Here is an 18,805-nt window from a genome sequence, read left to right on the forward strand (position 1 = left end):
AATTAGGTAGATTCACAGAAAGTTACGCCGGCGTATCAGTAGATATGCCGTCGTAACTCTGAATCTACGCCGTCGCAAATTTAAGCGTATTCTGGAAACCAGATACGCTTAAATTAGGCTAAGATACGAGCGGCGTAAGTCTCCTATGCCGTCGTACGAACGTACGTGCGCCCGTCGCAGTAAAGATACACCGTTTCCGTAAGAGGTACGCTGGCGTAAAGATAAAGCTGCCCCCTAGTTGGCCTAGCCAATGGTAAGTATGGTCGTCGTTCCCGCGTCGAAATTTGAAAACTTTACGTTGTTTGCGTAAGTCGTCCGTGAATGGGGCTGGACGTAATTTACGTTCACGTCGAAACCAATACGTCCTTGTGGCGTACTTTGGAGCAATGCACACTGGGATATGTACACGGTCGGCGCATGCGTCGTTCGTAAAAAACGTCAATCACGTCGGGTCACCACCCATTTACATAAAACACGCCCCCCTCATTTGAATTAGGCGCGCTTACGCCCGCCCCATTTACGCTACACCACCGTAACTTAGGGGGCAAGTGCTTTGTGAATACAGCACTTGCCTCTCTGACTTACGGCGGCGTAGCGTATATGCGATACGCTACACTGCCTGAAAGATGCGGCAGTCTACCTGAATCCAGCTAAATGTATCCTTTATACAAATGCTTCCATCTGCTTGTCTTTTATTAAGGAATCATCAGAGATAGTACCTGTGTGTACAGACCATCCTGGGAGGCCTACAAGTGTTTTGGATTGAATTATGAGATGCTTGCCATCGAGAGTCTGGACGCAGATACAGAGAAAAGGCGACTTTCCCCAGTAGCTGTGTTGGGAGATGGCTATTTAGATCTTATTAATGGTATGGACATCATACTCCAGCTGATATACAGATTAGAAAATGTATATTTTTATATTTGTGATTGGTTGTTGTGGGTAACACAGTCAATTTTTATCGTGCAGCTGTTAGGTGTGTCTCGAAGGAAGAAGAATCGCACACAGTTATAATGCAGTCTACTAAATACTCATATAGAGCATCATAACATTAACTGTTATGCCTCGTACACACAATCGGAATTTCCGATGAAAAAAGTCAGACGGAATTTTTTCATCGGATATTCCGTCCGTGTGTGGGCACCATTAGACTTTTTTCTAAGTTAAGAAAAATAACATGTTTTATTTTTATCCGAATGGAAAAAAATCCTATCGGAAATTCCGATCGTCTGTGTGGAACTCCGACGGAAAAAAAAAAACTCATTCCCAGAATCAAGTCGACGCATGCTCGGAAGCATTGAACTTAATTTTTCTCGGCTCGTCATAGTGTTTTACGTCACTGCGTTTTGGACGGTCGGAATTTTGTCTGACAGTGTGTATGCAAGACATCAGATTTTATCACATCACAAATTCCGATCGTGTGTACAGGGCATTAGTCTCAAGAACATAAAGAAGCAAACAGTAAAATGGTTCATGTGGCAACACATTAAAAGTCCCCTATAGGTCATCAGTTTAGTGTTACGAAAGCAGTCTAATGCTAGAAATATTGTTCTCACTCCGGCGTGCGTGGTGATATGTAACACGTGTATCGCAATTGGCAATATAATGCATAAAAGCCCCCGACGCATGCATTTACGTTTGCACATGAGTATATGTGGGGGTGGGGAGCCTCAAAAAAAATTCTGCGGCAGATTTTATATGCTTGGTTGTAACTTTAAAAAAAAAATTGGTGTTTACTTAACTTTTTTTTTTACATCACATAAAGGAAAATAGTACCCTTTGTGATGATTTTTGTGACAGGTTCTCTTTAATGCTCCACTCAATGTAATGCAATGCAGATCGCATTGCATTACATTATTTTTCGGGTATGCTGGCCAGCGACAACGAGAGCTGGACCTGGAAGTAACGTCAAGCACATGCCCTCCGCTCAGCAACAAGGAGGGGAGGAGAGCGGACGTGTGTCGGTTCTGCTCCCTTCCCTTTACCACACGCAATGACAGCTTCGGGCCCACAGATGGGGGGCACCATTAGAGAGTGCGTGGAAGCAATCGGGCAATCCATCTGACAGGCAGGAGTCTGCTTGTCAGATTTACACACAATCCTGGTGGCTGTAAAACCCTCCGCTGTCAGGACCTGGCAGCAATGGGGTAAAGGGCTTTATTACTTAAAGCGGGAGTTCACCCTTAAAAAAAATGTAACCTTAGATTGAGGCTCATTTTGTCTAGGGGAATCGGCTAGTTTTTTTTAAATCGAAGCCGTACTTACCGTTTTATAGAGCGATCTTCTCCGCCGCTTCCGGGTATGGTCTTCGGGACTGGGCGTTCCTTCTTGATTGACAGTCTTCCGACAGGCTTCCGACGGTCGCATCTATCGCGTCACGAGTAGCCGAAAGAAGCCGAACGTCGGTGCGGCTCTATACGGCGCCTGCGCACCAACGTTTGGCTACTTTCGGAAAATCGTGACCTGATAGATGCGACCGTCGGAAGCCTGTCGGAAGACTGTCAATCAAGAAGGAACGCCCAGTCCCGCAGCCCATACCCGGAAGCGGCGGAGAAGATCGCTCTCTAAAACGGTAAGTACGGCTTCGATTTTAAAAAAACTAGCCGATTCCCCTAGACAAAATGAGGCTTCACAAGGACCTCGACGAGCAAAACGATGTGTTTCGCCTGTCGAGTTCCTCGAGCGTGTGTACGAGGCTTCACACACTAGCAGTGAATCAGTATTGCCCTCCTTTAATTGAATTGTGTAGTTTAAAATGGACTTTGAAAGAAAATGATTAGCTTGCTAGCTAGTGACCCCAAAAAATAAAAATAATACATTACTCCCTCCTTCCCCCTCCTCTTTAATTTTTGGCACTTTATGTTTTGCGTGGAGGGAGCGGGCGCCTGGTTTTGATAGGTGCCCGCAGCCATTTGTGGTCGCCGCTCCATGAGCAGAGAGCTGGTGACTGTCAGTTCTGCCCCTCCTGCACTCACTGGAGTGCTGCTCTGTGGAGGGGGTGGGAGCGGATGGCTCAGGCTCTCATGGGCTCGTTGAGAGGCTGAGCCGGGTGCCGGTCCAGGCATATGAGTGGATCCCGAGCATATGTTCGTGATCTTTCCCCAACCTTAGACTGGCTCTGTGACATCAGCCAACAGCTTCAGCCCTCTGTCTGCTGAAACCAGGTCACAGGAGTGCAAAACAAAATGCACTCCTGTGGTCCACAAGAGAAGTACAGCCAAACAAGCTTTGGCTGCACTTCTCCTTTAAAGTTTCAGTACCGAGAGCTGTGATTGGTTCCCTATATCCACCAATCAGAATAAAAAGATCAGCTTAAAGTTGGAATCTAAAGAAATACAGTGGAACCTTGGATTACGAGCATAATCTGTTCCAGCAGAATGCTTGCAATACAAAGCAATCGCAAATCAAAGCGAGTTTCCCCAGTCAATGGAAACTAAAATAATTTGTTCCACATTGACTTCTATGGCATGCAAGTCAACGTCTATGGTGCCGGAGAGACTCGGAGACCGTTTGGCTGCATCTGGAAACCCTCAGAAAGGCTCGGAAACACTCAGGAACTGAGTATTTCCGAGTGTTTCTGAACTGCTCCGATTGGCTCTGATCAGCTCCCGCGCCCCCGCACCTCTGGCCAGATGCGGTACTGCACATGAATCCTGCTTGTTTTGCAAGACAACACACTCGCAAACCAAGTCAAGATTTAAAAAAATAAATTGCTCGTATTGCAATACGCTCGTTAACCGCGTTGCTCTCAATCCGAGGTTCCACCGTATAAGACTTGCTGTGCTTATGGCATTTCCTGTCCTATGTTTTTGTATTGAGTTGGTTACCCGTACAAATCAATGTTTTGTTCTTCTTACAGGGCCCCAAGACCACGGCTGGTGCAGTGGATCTACCTGTCAAAAAAGAGTTTCTTTGTTTCACTCCATAGTGGCAACAAACAAGTCATTTGATATCTATTTCACAAGCACCAGTCCCCAGAGCATGCGCCTTAAGCTGCTCAACACAGACGACTCCAAAGTAAGTTCAAAGGCGAGAAGGTTACAGTATGTACCATTTGGGCATGATGACTCCCTTATTAACTGACCTTGGTAAAGAGAATACATAAGAATTGTTTTGTTTTTTTGCCCCTGTGCTAACACAGAATCTTGAAGTATCAGCTGGGTCCAATGGATGTGTCCAAACTGTGTTTGTTATCATGAATAGAGTTGAGCGAACCCGAACTGTAAAGTTCGGGTTCGGTACGGACTTTGGGTTTTTCCCGAACCCGGACCCGAACCCGAATAATTGCTGAAAGTTCGGGTCCGGGTTCGGAGTTCGGGGGGAAAAAAATGCGCGGAGGTCCCCCCTTTAGGTCTGGTATGGATATTAAGGGGAACCCCGCCGTCAATTGAAAAAAAAAATGACGTAGGGTTCCCCCTAAATATCCATAACCAGACCATTCAGGTCTGGTGTGGATTTTAAGGGGAACTCCACCCCAAATTTAAAAAAAAAATGGCGTGGAGTTCCCCCTAAAATCCACACCAGACCCCTTATGCGAGCACGTTGACCTGGCCGGCCGCAGAAAAGAGGTGGGTATAGAGTGCGCCCCGCCCCTCTCCTGAACCGCACCAGGCCACATGCCCTCAACATTGGGAGGGTGCTTTGGGGTGCCCCCCAAAGCACCTTGTCCCCATGTTGATGGGGACAAGGGTCTCATCCCCACAACCCTTGCCCGGTGGTTGTGGGGGTATGCGGGCGGGAGGTTTATCAGAATCTGGAAGACCCCTTTAACAAAGGGGACCCCCAGATCCTGCCCCCCCTGTGTGAAATGGTAATGGGGTACACTGTACCCCTACCATTTCACGAAGGAAGTGTAAATAGTAGTTTTCAGAAAAAAAACACACACCATAGAACAAATTACTTTATTAATTAAACCAAATAAAAATCCAGCGGTGAAAATAGACGATTGATGCTGCTCGCTGCTCCATCGTTGTCTCTATCCAGCGTCAGGTGATCTCTCCAGCGACGGGTGATGTCTCCAGCGATTGGTCCAGCGATGAGAACATCCATCCATTCAGAGCACAGCTCAGCAAATGACGCGCCGATGCTTTGACGTTTCTTTTATAGGGGAGGCGGGCCACGTGTCACCTGACCCCGTCCCGCTCTGACGCAAGGGCTGTCCCAGTGACGTAGCAGAGTGTGCGTCAGAGGGGGACGGGGTATCGATCGTCTATTTTCACCGCTGGATTTTTATTTGGTTTAATTAATAAAGTAATTTGTTCTACGGTGTGTTTTTTTTTCCGAAAACTACTATTTACACTTCCTTCGTGAAATGGTAGGGGTACAGTGTACCCCATTACCATTTCACACAGGGGGGGGCAGGATCTGGGGGTCCCCTTTGTTAAAGTGGTCTTCCAGATTCTGATAAGCCCCCTGCCCGCATACCCCCACAACCACCGGGCAAGGGTTGTGGGGATGAGACCCTTGTTCCCATCAACATGGGGACAAGGTGCTTTGGGGGGCACCCCAAAGCACCCTCCCAATGTTGAGGGCATGTGGCCTGGTGCGGTTCTTTTCTGCGGCCGGCCAGGTCAACGTGCTCGGATAAGGGGTCTGGTGTGGATTTTAGGGGGAACTCCACGCCATTTTTTTTTTTTAATTTGGGGTGGAGTTCCCCTTAAAATCCACACCAGACCTGAAGGGTCTGGTTATGGATATTTAGGGGGAACCCTACGTAATTTTTTTTTTTAATTGACGGCGGGGTTCCCCTTAATATCCATACCAGACCTAAAGGGTCTGGTTATTGAATTTGGGTGGACCTCCGCGCATTTTTTTTTTACTAAAAGTCCGTGTCCCATTGACTTCAATGGGGTTCGGAGTTCGGGTTCCCGAACTTTTTTTTTAAATCCAGGTGTCCGCTCAACTCTAATCATGAAGAATCTGTACTCACACCGGCTATATATATCTATAAAAGATCTCAACATATGTTTTTAATCATATACTGCAGCTGTACAGATGGCTGTACACCTTCCCATACTGATTAGGGAGTATTTCTTTAGACACAGAAGGTGTGCTGCATGTTTTTGAAGTCACAATGATGACCAGCCAATCTCAACCAACTTCAGAGGAACCCTTGAAAAAAAATTCCCGTCTCAGGGAACCTGTGCTAAAAGTAATTAATTGGTGATCAGCTGGTATACACAGCATCATTATAAACAGCTAAACAAATCAATAAACAAAATACAGGAAGAGAAGCAGAGTACTTTATTGGGACCTGGAGGGGGGCCTCTGTGATGGACACAGAGAGGGCTTCTGTTAGAGAGTCTGTTAGATGTTTGGAGCCCCCACCTATGCAGGCGCCTGGGTGCAATGCACCCTGTGCACCCTGCCTAGGATCAGCCCTGTTTACACCTTATCACTGTCCTATTGGATAGGTCAGATTTTCATACTAATATCTGCTTTTTTTTAGTCTGTTCTTGTTGGAATCTACTTCTCAAATCCCCAGCGTCTGGATGTTTATGTGAACAATGTCTATATAAACCCAACTAATATAGAATGGAAGGGATCTTCTGATTTCACTCTCAAAGAGCCAACCTACCAAGGTAAATCAGTGTATGTGTGATGATTAATGTTCTCACAATATATAGAATAATGGGATTAGAGGAAATTTCTCATAAAGCAAATATGGAGGATTCCATTGCTGACCTCCTTGTGAAAATGCTAGCAGCCCACCTCTCCAATTTAGCCTCTGGTTTCAATACTTTTATTGTTAGTACACACCAGACGCAGTTCCGTGCGTTTTTTTTCTGCACAAAAAAATGCTTGCACAGTGTTTTCCATGTATTCCAATAGCTCTAGTTCACACCATGCAGTCATTTTCCGATCAGTTTCCGGTGCAGAAACTGACTGCATGGTGTGAACTAGAGCTATTGGAATACATGGAAAACACTGTACATGCAGTTTGTGTAGAAAAAAAACGCACGGAACTGAATGGAACTGCGTCTGATGTAAACTAGCAGTCATTTTCCTGGAACAGGTATACAAGTGAATAGGCATGTGCAAAAGGGAAAAATGTGTTTTGTTTTAATTCGTTATTTAATTAATTTCATTAAGTTAGATTCGTTACATGTGTTAAATTCGTTTCCGTAATTCGTTCGTTTTCGACCGAATTTAGAAAAATCCGGTCGAATTTGAAAATATTTAGACCGGATTCGATAATATTTCAATCGGATTTGAAAACAAATTCTATTCGAATCGAATTCGAAAACAATTTGATTCGAAAACAAATTCGAATGAAAATTAAAAAGAAAATTTGTATCAAAATCTAAAAAATATAAATCGATTTCTAAAAAAGAATACAATAAAATAGAATATAAAACAATAGAATGAAAATCAAAGAATAGTAAAGAACAGAATGGAATTTAATAGAATGTAATCAAATACAATGGAATATGACCTGGCTTCTTCTATCTATCTTCTATCTATCTTCCATTTTCTGAAATTCGAAATTCATATAGAATGAACTCAAATTCGAATCGAAAAATATTAGAATAGAGCAGAATAAAAAAAAAATATATATATATATATATATATATATATATATATATATATATATATATTATTCTACTCTTCTAATATGTTTCTATTCGAATTTGAGTTCATTCTATATGAATTTCGAATTTAAGAAGATGGAAGATAGATAGAAGATAGATAGAAGAAGCCAGGTCATATTCCATTGTATTTGATTACATTCTATTAAATTCCATTCTGTTCTTTACTATTCTTTGATTTTTATTCTATTGTTTTATTATTTTATATTCTATTTTATTGTATTCTTTTTTAGAAATCGATTTATATTTTTGAGATTTTGATTCAAATTTGCTTTCAATTTTCATTCAAATTTTTTTTCGAATCGAATTGTTTTCTAATTCGAGTCGAATAGAATTTGTTTTCGAATCAAATTTCGTCAGCGGGTTTTCGATTCGAAAACGTTAGTTCGGATTCGGTAAATTCATTAATATTACAATTCGGGAATTCGTATGCATCCGAATGTCCGAATAATGAAAAATTTGTCCGAATTTCGATTCGGAACGAAACGAAATGCACATGCCTACAAGTGAAGGCAATGTGATGCCACAACTTTGTTCAGTGTACTTGTTCAGTGACCCAGAAGGCATTGCTGCTGTGCAGTCCTGATGACACAATAATTAAAGAGGACCAGAGATGCAGCATAGCTATTGCTGAACCTCAGTTATCATAAAGCAGGGCAGATGTGGACAACAAATTATTCTGATTGTTTGGGTTACAAGATCAGCCAATCAGAAAATTAGTAACCTTTCCAGTATTAAAAACTGGGACAGAATTGTTAATTTGTTTATCTATTTGTTAAAAGTTATTTTTAGCCTTGCTCCTAGCACCATTTTGTCCTAGGCCAGAATTAGGTGTACCGGGTCCTGCAGCCCCCTGGGATACTTGCATTACCTTTCCTAGGAGGCTGCAGGATCGGAACATGGAGCAGCCAGGGGGTGGTCCATGGGATGAGCCCAGCGCATTATCGCAGCTGGCTACCTACACTGAGAAGATGGAGCCAGCTGGAGAGGACCAAGATGGTGGCATAGGACCTTCTGTGTGACATCACAGTGGCTTTGCCGTGGGGGTGAGTATGTGCTTTGAAGAGCACTACAACACTACAGGTAAGTGGAATAGGAGGGGAGGAGTTGAGTACCAACTGTACTAATAAGGAAAAAGTGTTTCTATATTGAGGAAGTGGTGTCACCCCTGGGTGACATCACTGCCCTAATAAGGAACTACTGATACTAGATCCCTGTCCATTCTGCTGCACTAAAAGCTCCCACTCCTTCCTACCAGGTGAATGGAGGTCATGTGTGTCCCTTGGTCACAGGTTTCCTACTGCAGTGGTCCCCACTCTACCTTATTGGTTCACAGAGCACATTGCTTTACATCAGGGGTGCCCAACCCTTTGAAGAGCAAGGGCCACATAAGAGAATTGGTAACCGGTCGTGGGCCACAATGAGCGGAGCTGGTGGATGGCAGCCCACTCGGCTCTGTAGAGCCCACTCTACTCTCAGCACACCAAACTTGCAGGTAATAACAGAAGTCTTTGGCTCAGTGCAGGTAACCCACAGGTGCACTGCTCTGCAGCTGCAGATCAGTTTGAAAGCAGCCCAGTAACAACTGCAGAACAGATATGCCCAGATATACACTGTGGGCTAGATTCACAGAACACTTACGCTGGCGTAAGTGAACAGATGCGCCGTCGTATCTATGCGCCCTATTCCCTATACTAGATACGCCTGAATTCTGGCCTCATCCGACCGACGTAAGTCTCCTACGCCGTCGGATCTTGGGTGCATATTTACGCTGGCCGCTAGGGGCGCTTCCGTAGATTTACGCGTCGAATATGCAAATGACCTAGATACGCCGATTCACGAACGTACTTGCGCCCGTCGCTTTAATCTATGCTGTTTACGTAAGGCGTACGTCCGTCGTAAAGTTATTCCTGCTATATGAGGCACAGCTAATGTTAAGGTATGGACGTCGGAACAGCGTCGATTTTTACGTCGTTTACGTAAGTCGTACGTGAATAGGGCTGTGCATAGGTTACGTTCACGTCATAGGCATTGAGGCGTCGTATGTTTGGGCGTATATTCAATGTGATTCTGAGCATGCGCGCACATGCGCCGTTCGAGCGGCCGCTCATTTACATGGGGTCACGGCTAATTTAAATGAAGCACGCCCACTACCTGCCTACTTTGAATTAGGTGGGCTTATTTACACTACGCTGGCGCAACGTACGGCGCGACTCCTTTGTGAATACTGTTCTGGGCTCCCTGTTTTACGTCGGCGTAGCGCATATGAGATGTGCTACGCCGGCCAAAAGATGCGCCGAGGTACGTGAATCTAGCTTTGTGATTTTAGTAATAAACTTACCTTTACTGATAGTATTCTATTCAATTTTATTCCATCCCAGAGCAGGAGGTCGTGGGCCACATCAGAAGGCTACGTGGGTCACATGTGGTCCCCGGGCCACTGGTTGGGCACACCTGCTCTACATGAACCATGGATTGTCCAGTTCACTACTGAACTATTGTTTTCTAATCATAGAGATGATTATTGGAAATGAGCTAAGTGTTCTGTGTGAGTGAACCAGCCTAATCTGCCGCTAATTCCAATTCACACAAAGTGGATCTCTGCTAAAAAAAAAATTTGCAACTAGAAAACCATAGACAATATTTTAAAGAAATCTATTTTTTGTTATCTTTTTGAAAGGTCAGTATATGCCACAGCTGAACTCTTCTGTGCTTGGAGAAAACTTCTTCGACAGAGACTACAACATGCTGTATATCCTGGTCCGAGGATCCTCCCCAGTGGAAATACGCACATCTCCCCTTATTGTTATTGCCTTTAATTTGCCCGCAATGACAGTGGACCAATTTTATGGACCGAACCTCGTGAAGAACCTGGCAGCCTTCCTGAAGATTCCTGCCAGCAAAATTCGGATCACAAAGATCATTCCGGAGGGATCCAGACGAAGGAAGAGAGCAGCAGGGGGGCTCAGTGTCTCTGTGGAAATCTCAGATCCACCTGCAGAACAGATAAACTCAACTTCCAGCAACTCCACAGGTAAGGGATGGTCACAGGGGGATCCTTAAATACAATGATGTGATCAATTCTGTCCCTAGATTTGTAATTCTGTAATTTTGGAAAACCATTTATCGTATTTATCGGCGTATAACACGCACCGGCGTATAACGCGCACCCTAATTTTAAGAGGGAAGTTTCAGGAAAAAAACTTTCAACAGCCCCTTTTATATTCCAAAGCCCCCCTGCACATTACACAGACCAAAGCCCCCCCCCCCCACACACACACACACATTACACAGATCTCAGCACATTACACAGATCTCAGCACATTACACAGATCTCAGCACATTACACATAGATCTCAGCACATTACACAGATCTCAGCACATTACACAGATCTCAGCACATTACACAGATCTCAGCACATTACACAGATCTCAGCACATTACACATAGATCTCAGCACATTACACAGATCTCAGCACATTACACAGATCTCAGCACATTACACATAGATCTCAACACATTACACATAGATCTCAGCACATTACACAGATCTCAGCACATTACACAGATCTCAGCACATTACACATAGATCTCAGCACATTACACATAGATCTCAGCACATTACACAGATCTCAGCACATTACACATAGATCTCAGCACATTACACAGATCTCAGCACATTACACAGATCTCAGCACATTACACAGATCTCAGCACATTACACATAGATCTCAGCACATGACACATAGATCTCAGCACATTACACAGATCTCAGCACATTACACATAGATCTCAGCACATTACACAGATCTCAGCACATTACACAGATCTCAGCACATTACACATAGATCTCAGCACATTACACATAGATCTCAGCACATTACACATAGATCTCAGCACATTACACAGATCCAAGCACATTACACAGATCTCAGCACATTACACAGATTTCAGCACATTACACATAGATCTCAGCACATTACACACAGATCTCAGCACATTACACATAGATCTCAGCACATTACACAGATCTCAGCACATTACACAGATCTCAGCACATTACACAGATCCCAGCACATTACACATATATCTCAGCACATTACACATAGATCTCAGCACATTACACATAGATCTCAGCACATTACACATAGATCTCAGCACATTACACAGATCTCAGCACATTACACATAGATCTCAGCCCATTACACATAGATCTCAGCACATTACACATAGATCTCAGCACATTACACAGATCTCAGCACATTACACAGATCTCAGCACATTACACATAGATCTCTGCACATTACACAGATCCAAGCACATTACACAGATCTCAGCACATTACATAGATAGTTATATGGCTCTCTGTCACCTGTCCCATCAATTGCCGGACAAGGTGGGCACACTCGTTTTCAAACTGCCTGCACTGCTTCCAGCCTGGGACTGCAGGCGAGTGCTGTATGGGTGGGGGGGATACTCTGCCCTCCTACCTGCTTCTCCTGTCCCAGCATGAGCCGCTCCACTCACCCAGCTTCGGCGTCAGCGTCTGTAGTCCTGTCTGTACTCCTGCACGTCTTGGTTCTCAAGATGGATCACGTCGGATCGGGTCTCCGGGTGTTGATACCTCGTTCAAGACAGCGCCGGATTGGGTCCCCGCAAAGCTGATCAGGTCAGGATCCCCCGCTCAAACCACACAGTCCGCTTAGTCTGTTCAAACCGCTCGGGACAGGACCAGGAGAGGTGGGACGGCCGGCACGACACCCCCGCCCAATTCCCGCCCCCCCCCCATTGGTAAAAGAAAATGACATTGGTGTATAACGCGCACCCACGATTTCCCCCTGATTTTAAGGGGGAAAAAGTGTGCGTTATACGCCGATAAATACGGTACATAAAAAAAAAATACTACTCCAAGAAGTGCAAAATAAAGTACTCACATTTGTTCTTATAAGTGCTTGTACAGTATACAGCTACAATCACCTTATGCATAATAAACGTGCCATGATGGTAATGTAGTAGATGTTGTTCCCCTTTATTATTTATTGTATTATAAAAAAACTAGTTTAGCTGCACACCTTTTGGCAAATTAAATGCATCTCTAAATCACTTTATCATGGCACATATATGTAGGGAATTTTGCATACTGCCTTTTCTGGCTTGCTGTAAAGGTTTTACACATATAATAAAAGCCAATTCATTTTAAGCACCCCTACCAGCATTGAATGGTTTGTCTCAACCCTATAACTGATACATCTGCTGGACAGCTTGTTCTTTTGAAAAAAGAACAGACTTACTGGCAGGATCCCCAGATGAAAATATATATATATTTTTAATGTTGGATAAAGTAGAGGAGGGTTGGAAACTATGTAATATTTTTACTGCTGTGTATGTCCCCAAAGGGACTCTTGAGAATAAGGGGAAATCTTCCAATGGGCAAACTTATTCTGGTGACATCTGTATAAGAGAGGGATTCCTTTACTTAGGAGAGATCTTCTGCCAAGGTTCATTCACTGCTACTGAGTGTGTGGACATGCAATATTTAGTCCCGTCTATAGTAACATTGTGATATTTATGCTCTGTATATTGTTCTCATATCTACAGTTGTATGCATGTATAACAGGCCAACAACCCGATGATAAGTACTTATTTTGTCATGTAGGTGATCTCTCATACTCGGATTTCCAGTCAATGAGTCAGAACCTCGCATCAGCTGCAATCAATGGAAGTCTCAGCAGTTACCTGAATGTCACTGTTTCTTCACTGTCAGTGTCCACTCCTGTGCCACCTCCGACTGACGCAGCCTGGAGCCAGGTAATACCAGTAGTTGGACCGATGGATTATGAGTTTGGGCACCTCTCCTTGTACCAGTCAGCCAGTAACAATCTGACATCAGCTGAACTCAGTGCTTTAGTTAGTTGAACGTCAGTGACAGTGTTGTGCATTCTGAAGGTCAGGACTCCATATGTATGAATCAATTATTGGTGGTCCATAGATTGTCTGTTAGTCTGTGTATACTGCAGGGAAACATCATTGAGGCACCACTGTAAAGAAACCTGAACCTCTATGGTCTACTACACCTTTCATACCTAGGTAACAATGTGATGCCTCAAAAAATATGCAAACAACCAAGAAAAAATATATTTAAAATATATCTAAAGCCAAAAGCGTTAAGCCCCGTATACACGATCGGACCTTTGTCCGACAATAATCACATCAGAATTCAGACGGACTGCCATCGGAGTAAAAGAGAACATGTTCTCTATCTAAACTCTGATGGAATTCATCGGAATTTCCGATGGGGCATACACACGGTCGGAAATTCCGATGGAAAAAGTCTGTCGGCTTTATGTTTTAGTTTGAAAAGAGTAAAGATTGATTAACCTCTATGGGGTAGATTCATAAAGAAGTTACGCTGGCGTATCTATTGATACGCCGCGTAACTTCTAGGTTGCTCCGGCGTATCTTTTTTCTGTATTCATAAAACAAGATACGCCGGAATTTGGCTAAGATCCGACTGGCGTAAGTCTCTTACGCCGTCGTATCTTAGTTGCATATTTACGCTGGCTGCTAGGTGGCGCTTCCGTCGATTTACGCGAGGAATATGCAAATTAGGTAGATACGCCGATTCAGAAACGTACGTCCGCCCGGCGTTTTTTTTTACATCGTTTACGTTAGGCTTTTTCCGGCGTAAAGTTACCCCTGCTATATGAGGCGCATCCTATGTTAAGTAAGTATGGACGTCGTTCCCGCGTCGAATTTTGAAAATTTTACGTCGTAAGTCGTCCGTGAATGGGGCTGTGCGTAATTTACGTTCACGTCAAAAGCATTGGCTTTTTGCGGGTTAATTTGGAGCATGCGCACTGGGTTACTTTCACGGACGGCGCATGCGCCGTTAGTCAAAAACGTAATTTACGTGGGGTCAGGTTTTATTTACATAAAACACGCCCACCTCTTCACAATTTGAATTAGGCGCGCTTACGCCGGCAGATTTACGCTACGCCGCCGTAACTTAGGGCGCAGGTTCTTGGTGAATACAGAACCTGCCCGCACAAAGTTACGGCGGGCTATCTGAATCTAGCCCTATCAGTTTATTTTCCATTGCCCCTTTGTCAAGATCTCCTTTCACTTTCTATTATATAGACACAAAAGAACGGTTATCATTAGGGTTGTCCCGATACCACTTTTTTAGGATCGAGTACAAGTACCGATACTTTTTTTCAAGTACTCGTCGATACCGAATACCGATACTTTTTTTTAAATGTGTCCCCAAATGCAGCCATGTCCCCCCACAAATGCAGCCATGTCCCCCCAATATGCAGCCATGTCCCCCCACAGATGCAGCCATGTCCCCCCACAAATGCAGCCATGTCCCCCACATATGCAGCCATGTCCCCCCACAGATGCAGCCATGTCCCCCCACAGATGCAGCCATGTCCCCCCCATATGCAGCCATGCCCCCCTATATCCAGCCATGTCCCCCCCATATCCAGCCATGTCCCCCCCATATCCAGCCATGTCCCCCCATATCCAGCCATGACCCCCCCATATCCAGCCATGTCCCCCCATATGCAGTCATGTCCCCCCCATATGCAGCCATGTCCCCCCCATATGCAGCCATGTCCCCCCCCATATGCAGCCATGTCCCCCCCCCATATGCAGCCATGTCCCCCCATATCCAGCCATGTCCCCCCAATATGCAGCCATGTCCCCCCAATATGCAGCCATGTCCCCCCCATATCCAGCCATGTCCCCCCCATATCCAGCCATGTCCCCCCCATATCCAGCCATGTCCCCCCCCCATATCCAGCCATGTCCCCCCATATCCAGCCATGTCCCCCCCATATATGCAGCCATGTCCCCCTTACCGTACATGCTGCCGCGCCGCCGCTTGGTTAATACGGGCAGGGAACATTACAGCTTTCATTTGAATAGCTGTAGTCTTTCGCGCCGCGCTGCGTATAGACACTCCCCCTTGCTCGGGATTGGACAGTTCACCCGAGCAAGGGGGAGTGTCTATACGCGGCGCGGCGGGAAACACTACAGCTATTCAAATGAAAGCTGTAATGTTCCCTGCCCGTATTAACCAAGCCGTGGCGGCAGCGGGGATGCGGCGGGATGCGGAGTAGCGGCAGCGGCGGTGGCGAGGGGGGGTGCAAGTATTCTATTTCGGTATCGGGGGTATTTGCGGGAGTACAAGTACTCCCGCAAATACTCGGAATCGGTCCCGATACCGATACTAGTATCGGTATCGGGACAACCCTATTTATCATTAGAACATGTGTCCCGATCAGGAGATTTCCGCTCTCTTCCTGTTCTGGTCCCCACTCAAAATGTTGGATTTTCTTAGTGAAACGTGACAATGGTTCTAACCTTGATAAAAGAGTGATCAGCGCATATAATCCAATGAATAAATAAAGATAATAAACCACTATATATAACAAAAAAAATGATGGGTGACAATAATATGCAATAAATGCAAATAGTCCCAAAATGCAAACATAAGTGAACAGAAAATGGCAAAGAATAGGTGATGAGGGTCCTTGTGCAATCCAAATCTTAAAGGAACTTCACAATCTTCTGTATAAATCTTCTAGGTGCTGTGCTCACAGAGAGCTTACCTTAAGGTAGGTATATGCAGACTTGTATGAGTGTGGGTAGGTCCAGGGATGGTTCCTCCACATAGATTCCCAGCTACTGTCTGTCTCCACGGGTACAGATGGCCCCAACAAGTTCTCTCCTCGATTTGAGCCCCAGTATAAATCAAAAGGGACACTCCATTGTGAAGTACAGCAAGGGATTTTAATAAATAAAGCTGTAGAAACTTACATCAAAGTAAAAACAAAGCGGCAGTGACAGCGGTGTTCAGGCTCTTCCTATTTCCTGGTCCATCAGATCCTTATCGGTTACGCCCCATCACGTGGCTTTTATCAATATCACTGCAGGTATCTATCTACTGATTTACCCATATAGATTTAGCAGCATATTTAAATTTTAATTTTCATTCACGGTTATTCTACACTTAAGTGGCGGCGCGGTAGCACTATTTATATATTCAATTAGGTAGATTCACAAAGAGTTAGGCCGGCTTATCAGTAGATAAGCCGACCTAACTCTGAATCTACGCCGGCGTTTGTTTAAGCGTATGCTCAAACAGAGATACGCTTAAACAAAGCTAAGATAGGCCGGCTTGCGCCGTTCTATCTTAGCTTGCAATGTTTCTGATGGCCGCTAGATGGCGCTTCCATTGCGTCCGGCGTAGATTATGTAAATGAGGGGATACGCCGATTCACGAACGTACGCCAGGCCTACACCGTCGAATTACGTTGTTTCCGTAAGGCCTTAGGCGGCCTAAAGTTATTCCACCTATGAGGTGGAATAACAATGTTAAAGTATGGCCGCCGTTCCCGCCGCAAGGTTCGAAATTTTTGCGTCGTTTGCGTAAGTCGTCCGCGAATCGGGAGTTACGTCGTTTACGTCCACGTCAAAATCAATAGGCCCGTACGGCGTACTTAGCCGCAATGCGCACTGGGGAATGTAGTCGCCCGGCGCATGCGCAGTGTCAAAAAACGTCAAAAAACGTGAGGTCAAGCCTCATTTCCATACAACACGCCCCCCTCCAAGCAATTTGAATTAGGCGCCCTTACGCCCGCTCGTTTTAGGCTACACCGCCGTAGATTAGCAGGTAAGTAGATTGTGAATCACTACTAGCCTAACTAATTTACGGCGGTGTAGCCTAAACAGGGTAGGCTAGGCCGCCCTAAAGTTAGGCCAATGTTTGTGAATCTACCTAAATGGTTCTAACCTCTCATCACTCTAAATCAGTGGTTCTCAACCTTCTAGTGCCGTGACCCCTTGATAAAATTTCCCAAGTTGTGGGGACCCCCAACAGTAAAATTATTTTCATAGCGTGGGTTGAAAGCATTCAAGGCAAGACAAGTAATTTGCGTCCCTAACCCGCGGACATTTAGCGTTCCTTGAGTGCTTTACACTCGTACAGTATTAATACCCCATATGGTACATTTTAGGATGTACCACTCTTTGTTCAACTTTCTTTCCCTTTCATCTCTCTCTATCCTTGTTTTTTCCCCCATCCCTCCCTCTGTCTTTCTTGCTCTCTCGTTTTTCCCCCCTTTCTCTCCCTTTTTCTTCGTTCCTCCCCCTCTTATCTCCCTTCCTGGGAGAACAGTGCAGGCTTCCGGAACAGCCCAGGATTTGGTGACCCCTGGCAAATCATCATTTGACCCCCGAGGGGGTCCCGACCCCCAGGTTGAGAACCACTGCTCTAAATGGAAAAAGGTTTTGCCTTTAGAATAATGGCACATTGGGGCACCAGAGTAAAAAAAAACGGAAGCCTTATGGTCTGTTTTACTTCAACAATTTATGTAGGTTTTATACTTGGGTAACTATAATGTAACACCTCACAAAGATACAGAAACAACCATGAAAAAATATTTAAAGTATATCTAAAGCCAAATCTTTTATGTTTAATTTTAAATAACCTCTATCAGCTTATTTTACATCCATGCTCCTTTGGGGAGACTTCCCCTTTACTTTCTATTATCTAGCCACAATAGGACAACAACCCCCTTTTTACAAGATTTCTCCTGTCTTCCTGTTCTGGTCACAACTCTAAAGTTTTGATTGCCCCTCATTCTTAGTGAAATCTGACGGTTATTCTAACCCCTCATCACTCTAATGCTGCGTACACATGGTCGGAATTTCCGACGAGAAAAGTTCGATGTGAGCTTTTGGTCGGAAATTCCGACCGTGTGTAGGCCCTATCGGACTTTTTCTGTCGGGATTCCGACAGCAAAAATTTGAGAGCTGGTTCTCAAATTTTCAGATGGGAAAAGTTCTTGTTGGAAATTGTATGCAATTCCAACGCGCAAAAAAACACATGCTCAGAATCAATTTGACAAATGCTCGGAATCATTGAACTTATATTTTCTCAGCTTGTTGTAGTGTTGTACATCACCGCGTTCTTGACGGTCGGAATTTTGTGTGACCGTGTGTATGCAACACAAAGTGTGACAGCGCTGAAAGCTGAAAAATGGCTTGGGCAGGAAGGGGGTGAAAGTGCCCGGTAAGCAAGTGGTTAAAGGAGGAGTCTAGCCTGAGCTTTTTAGGCTCGGTTTCTCCTCTGGGTCACAGGAGTGCAATTTGTTTTGCACTCCTGTGACCCGTTTTCAACAGAGAGCTGAAGTCCACTCCCCTCTGAC

At 44.7% G+C, this 18,805-nt stretch overlaps 1 protein-coding gene across 1 annotated transcript in view; it reads left to right on the forward strand.

Moving 5' to 3' along the window:
* Nucleotides 1–18,805, forward strand: part of LOC120941316 (fibrocystin-L-like) — a 292,358-nt gene that overhangs the window by 261,705 nt on the left and 11,848 nt on the right. The window contains exons 70-74 of the mRNA XM_040354641.1: nucleotides 701–868; nucleotides 3,860–4,017; nucleotides 6,449–6,581; nucleotides 10,270–10,623; nucleotides 13,246–13,397. Of these exons, the coding sequence (XP_040210575.1) occupies nucleotides 701–868; nucleotides 3,860–4,017; nucleotides 6,449–6,581; nucleotides 10,270–10,623; nucleotides 13,246–13,397 (965 nt within the window). The remainder of the gene's footprint in view (nucleotides 1–700; nucleotides 869–3,859; nucleotides 4,018–6,448; nucleotides 6,582–10,269; nucleotides 10,624–13,245; nucleotides 13,398–18,805) is intronic.

The sequence above is a fragment of the Rana temporaria genome, chromosome 5, assembly GCF_905171775.1.
Source record: "Rana temporaria chromosome 5, aRanTem1.1, whole genome shotgun sequence".
Classification (NCBI taxonomy): domain Eukaryota; kingdom Metazoa; phylum Chordata; class Amphibia; order Anura; family Ranidae; genus Rana; species Rana temporaria.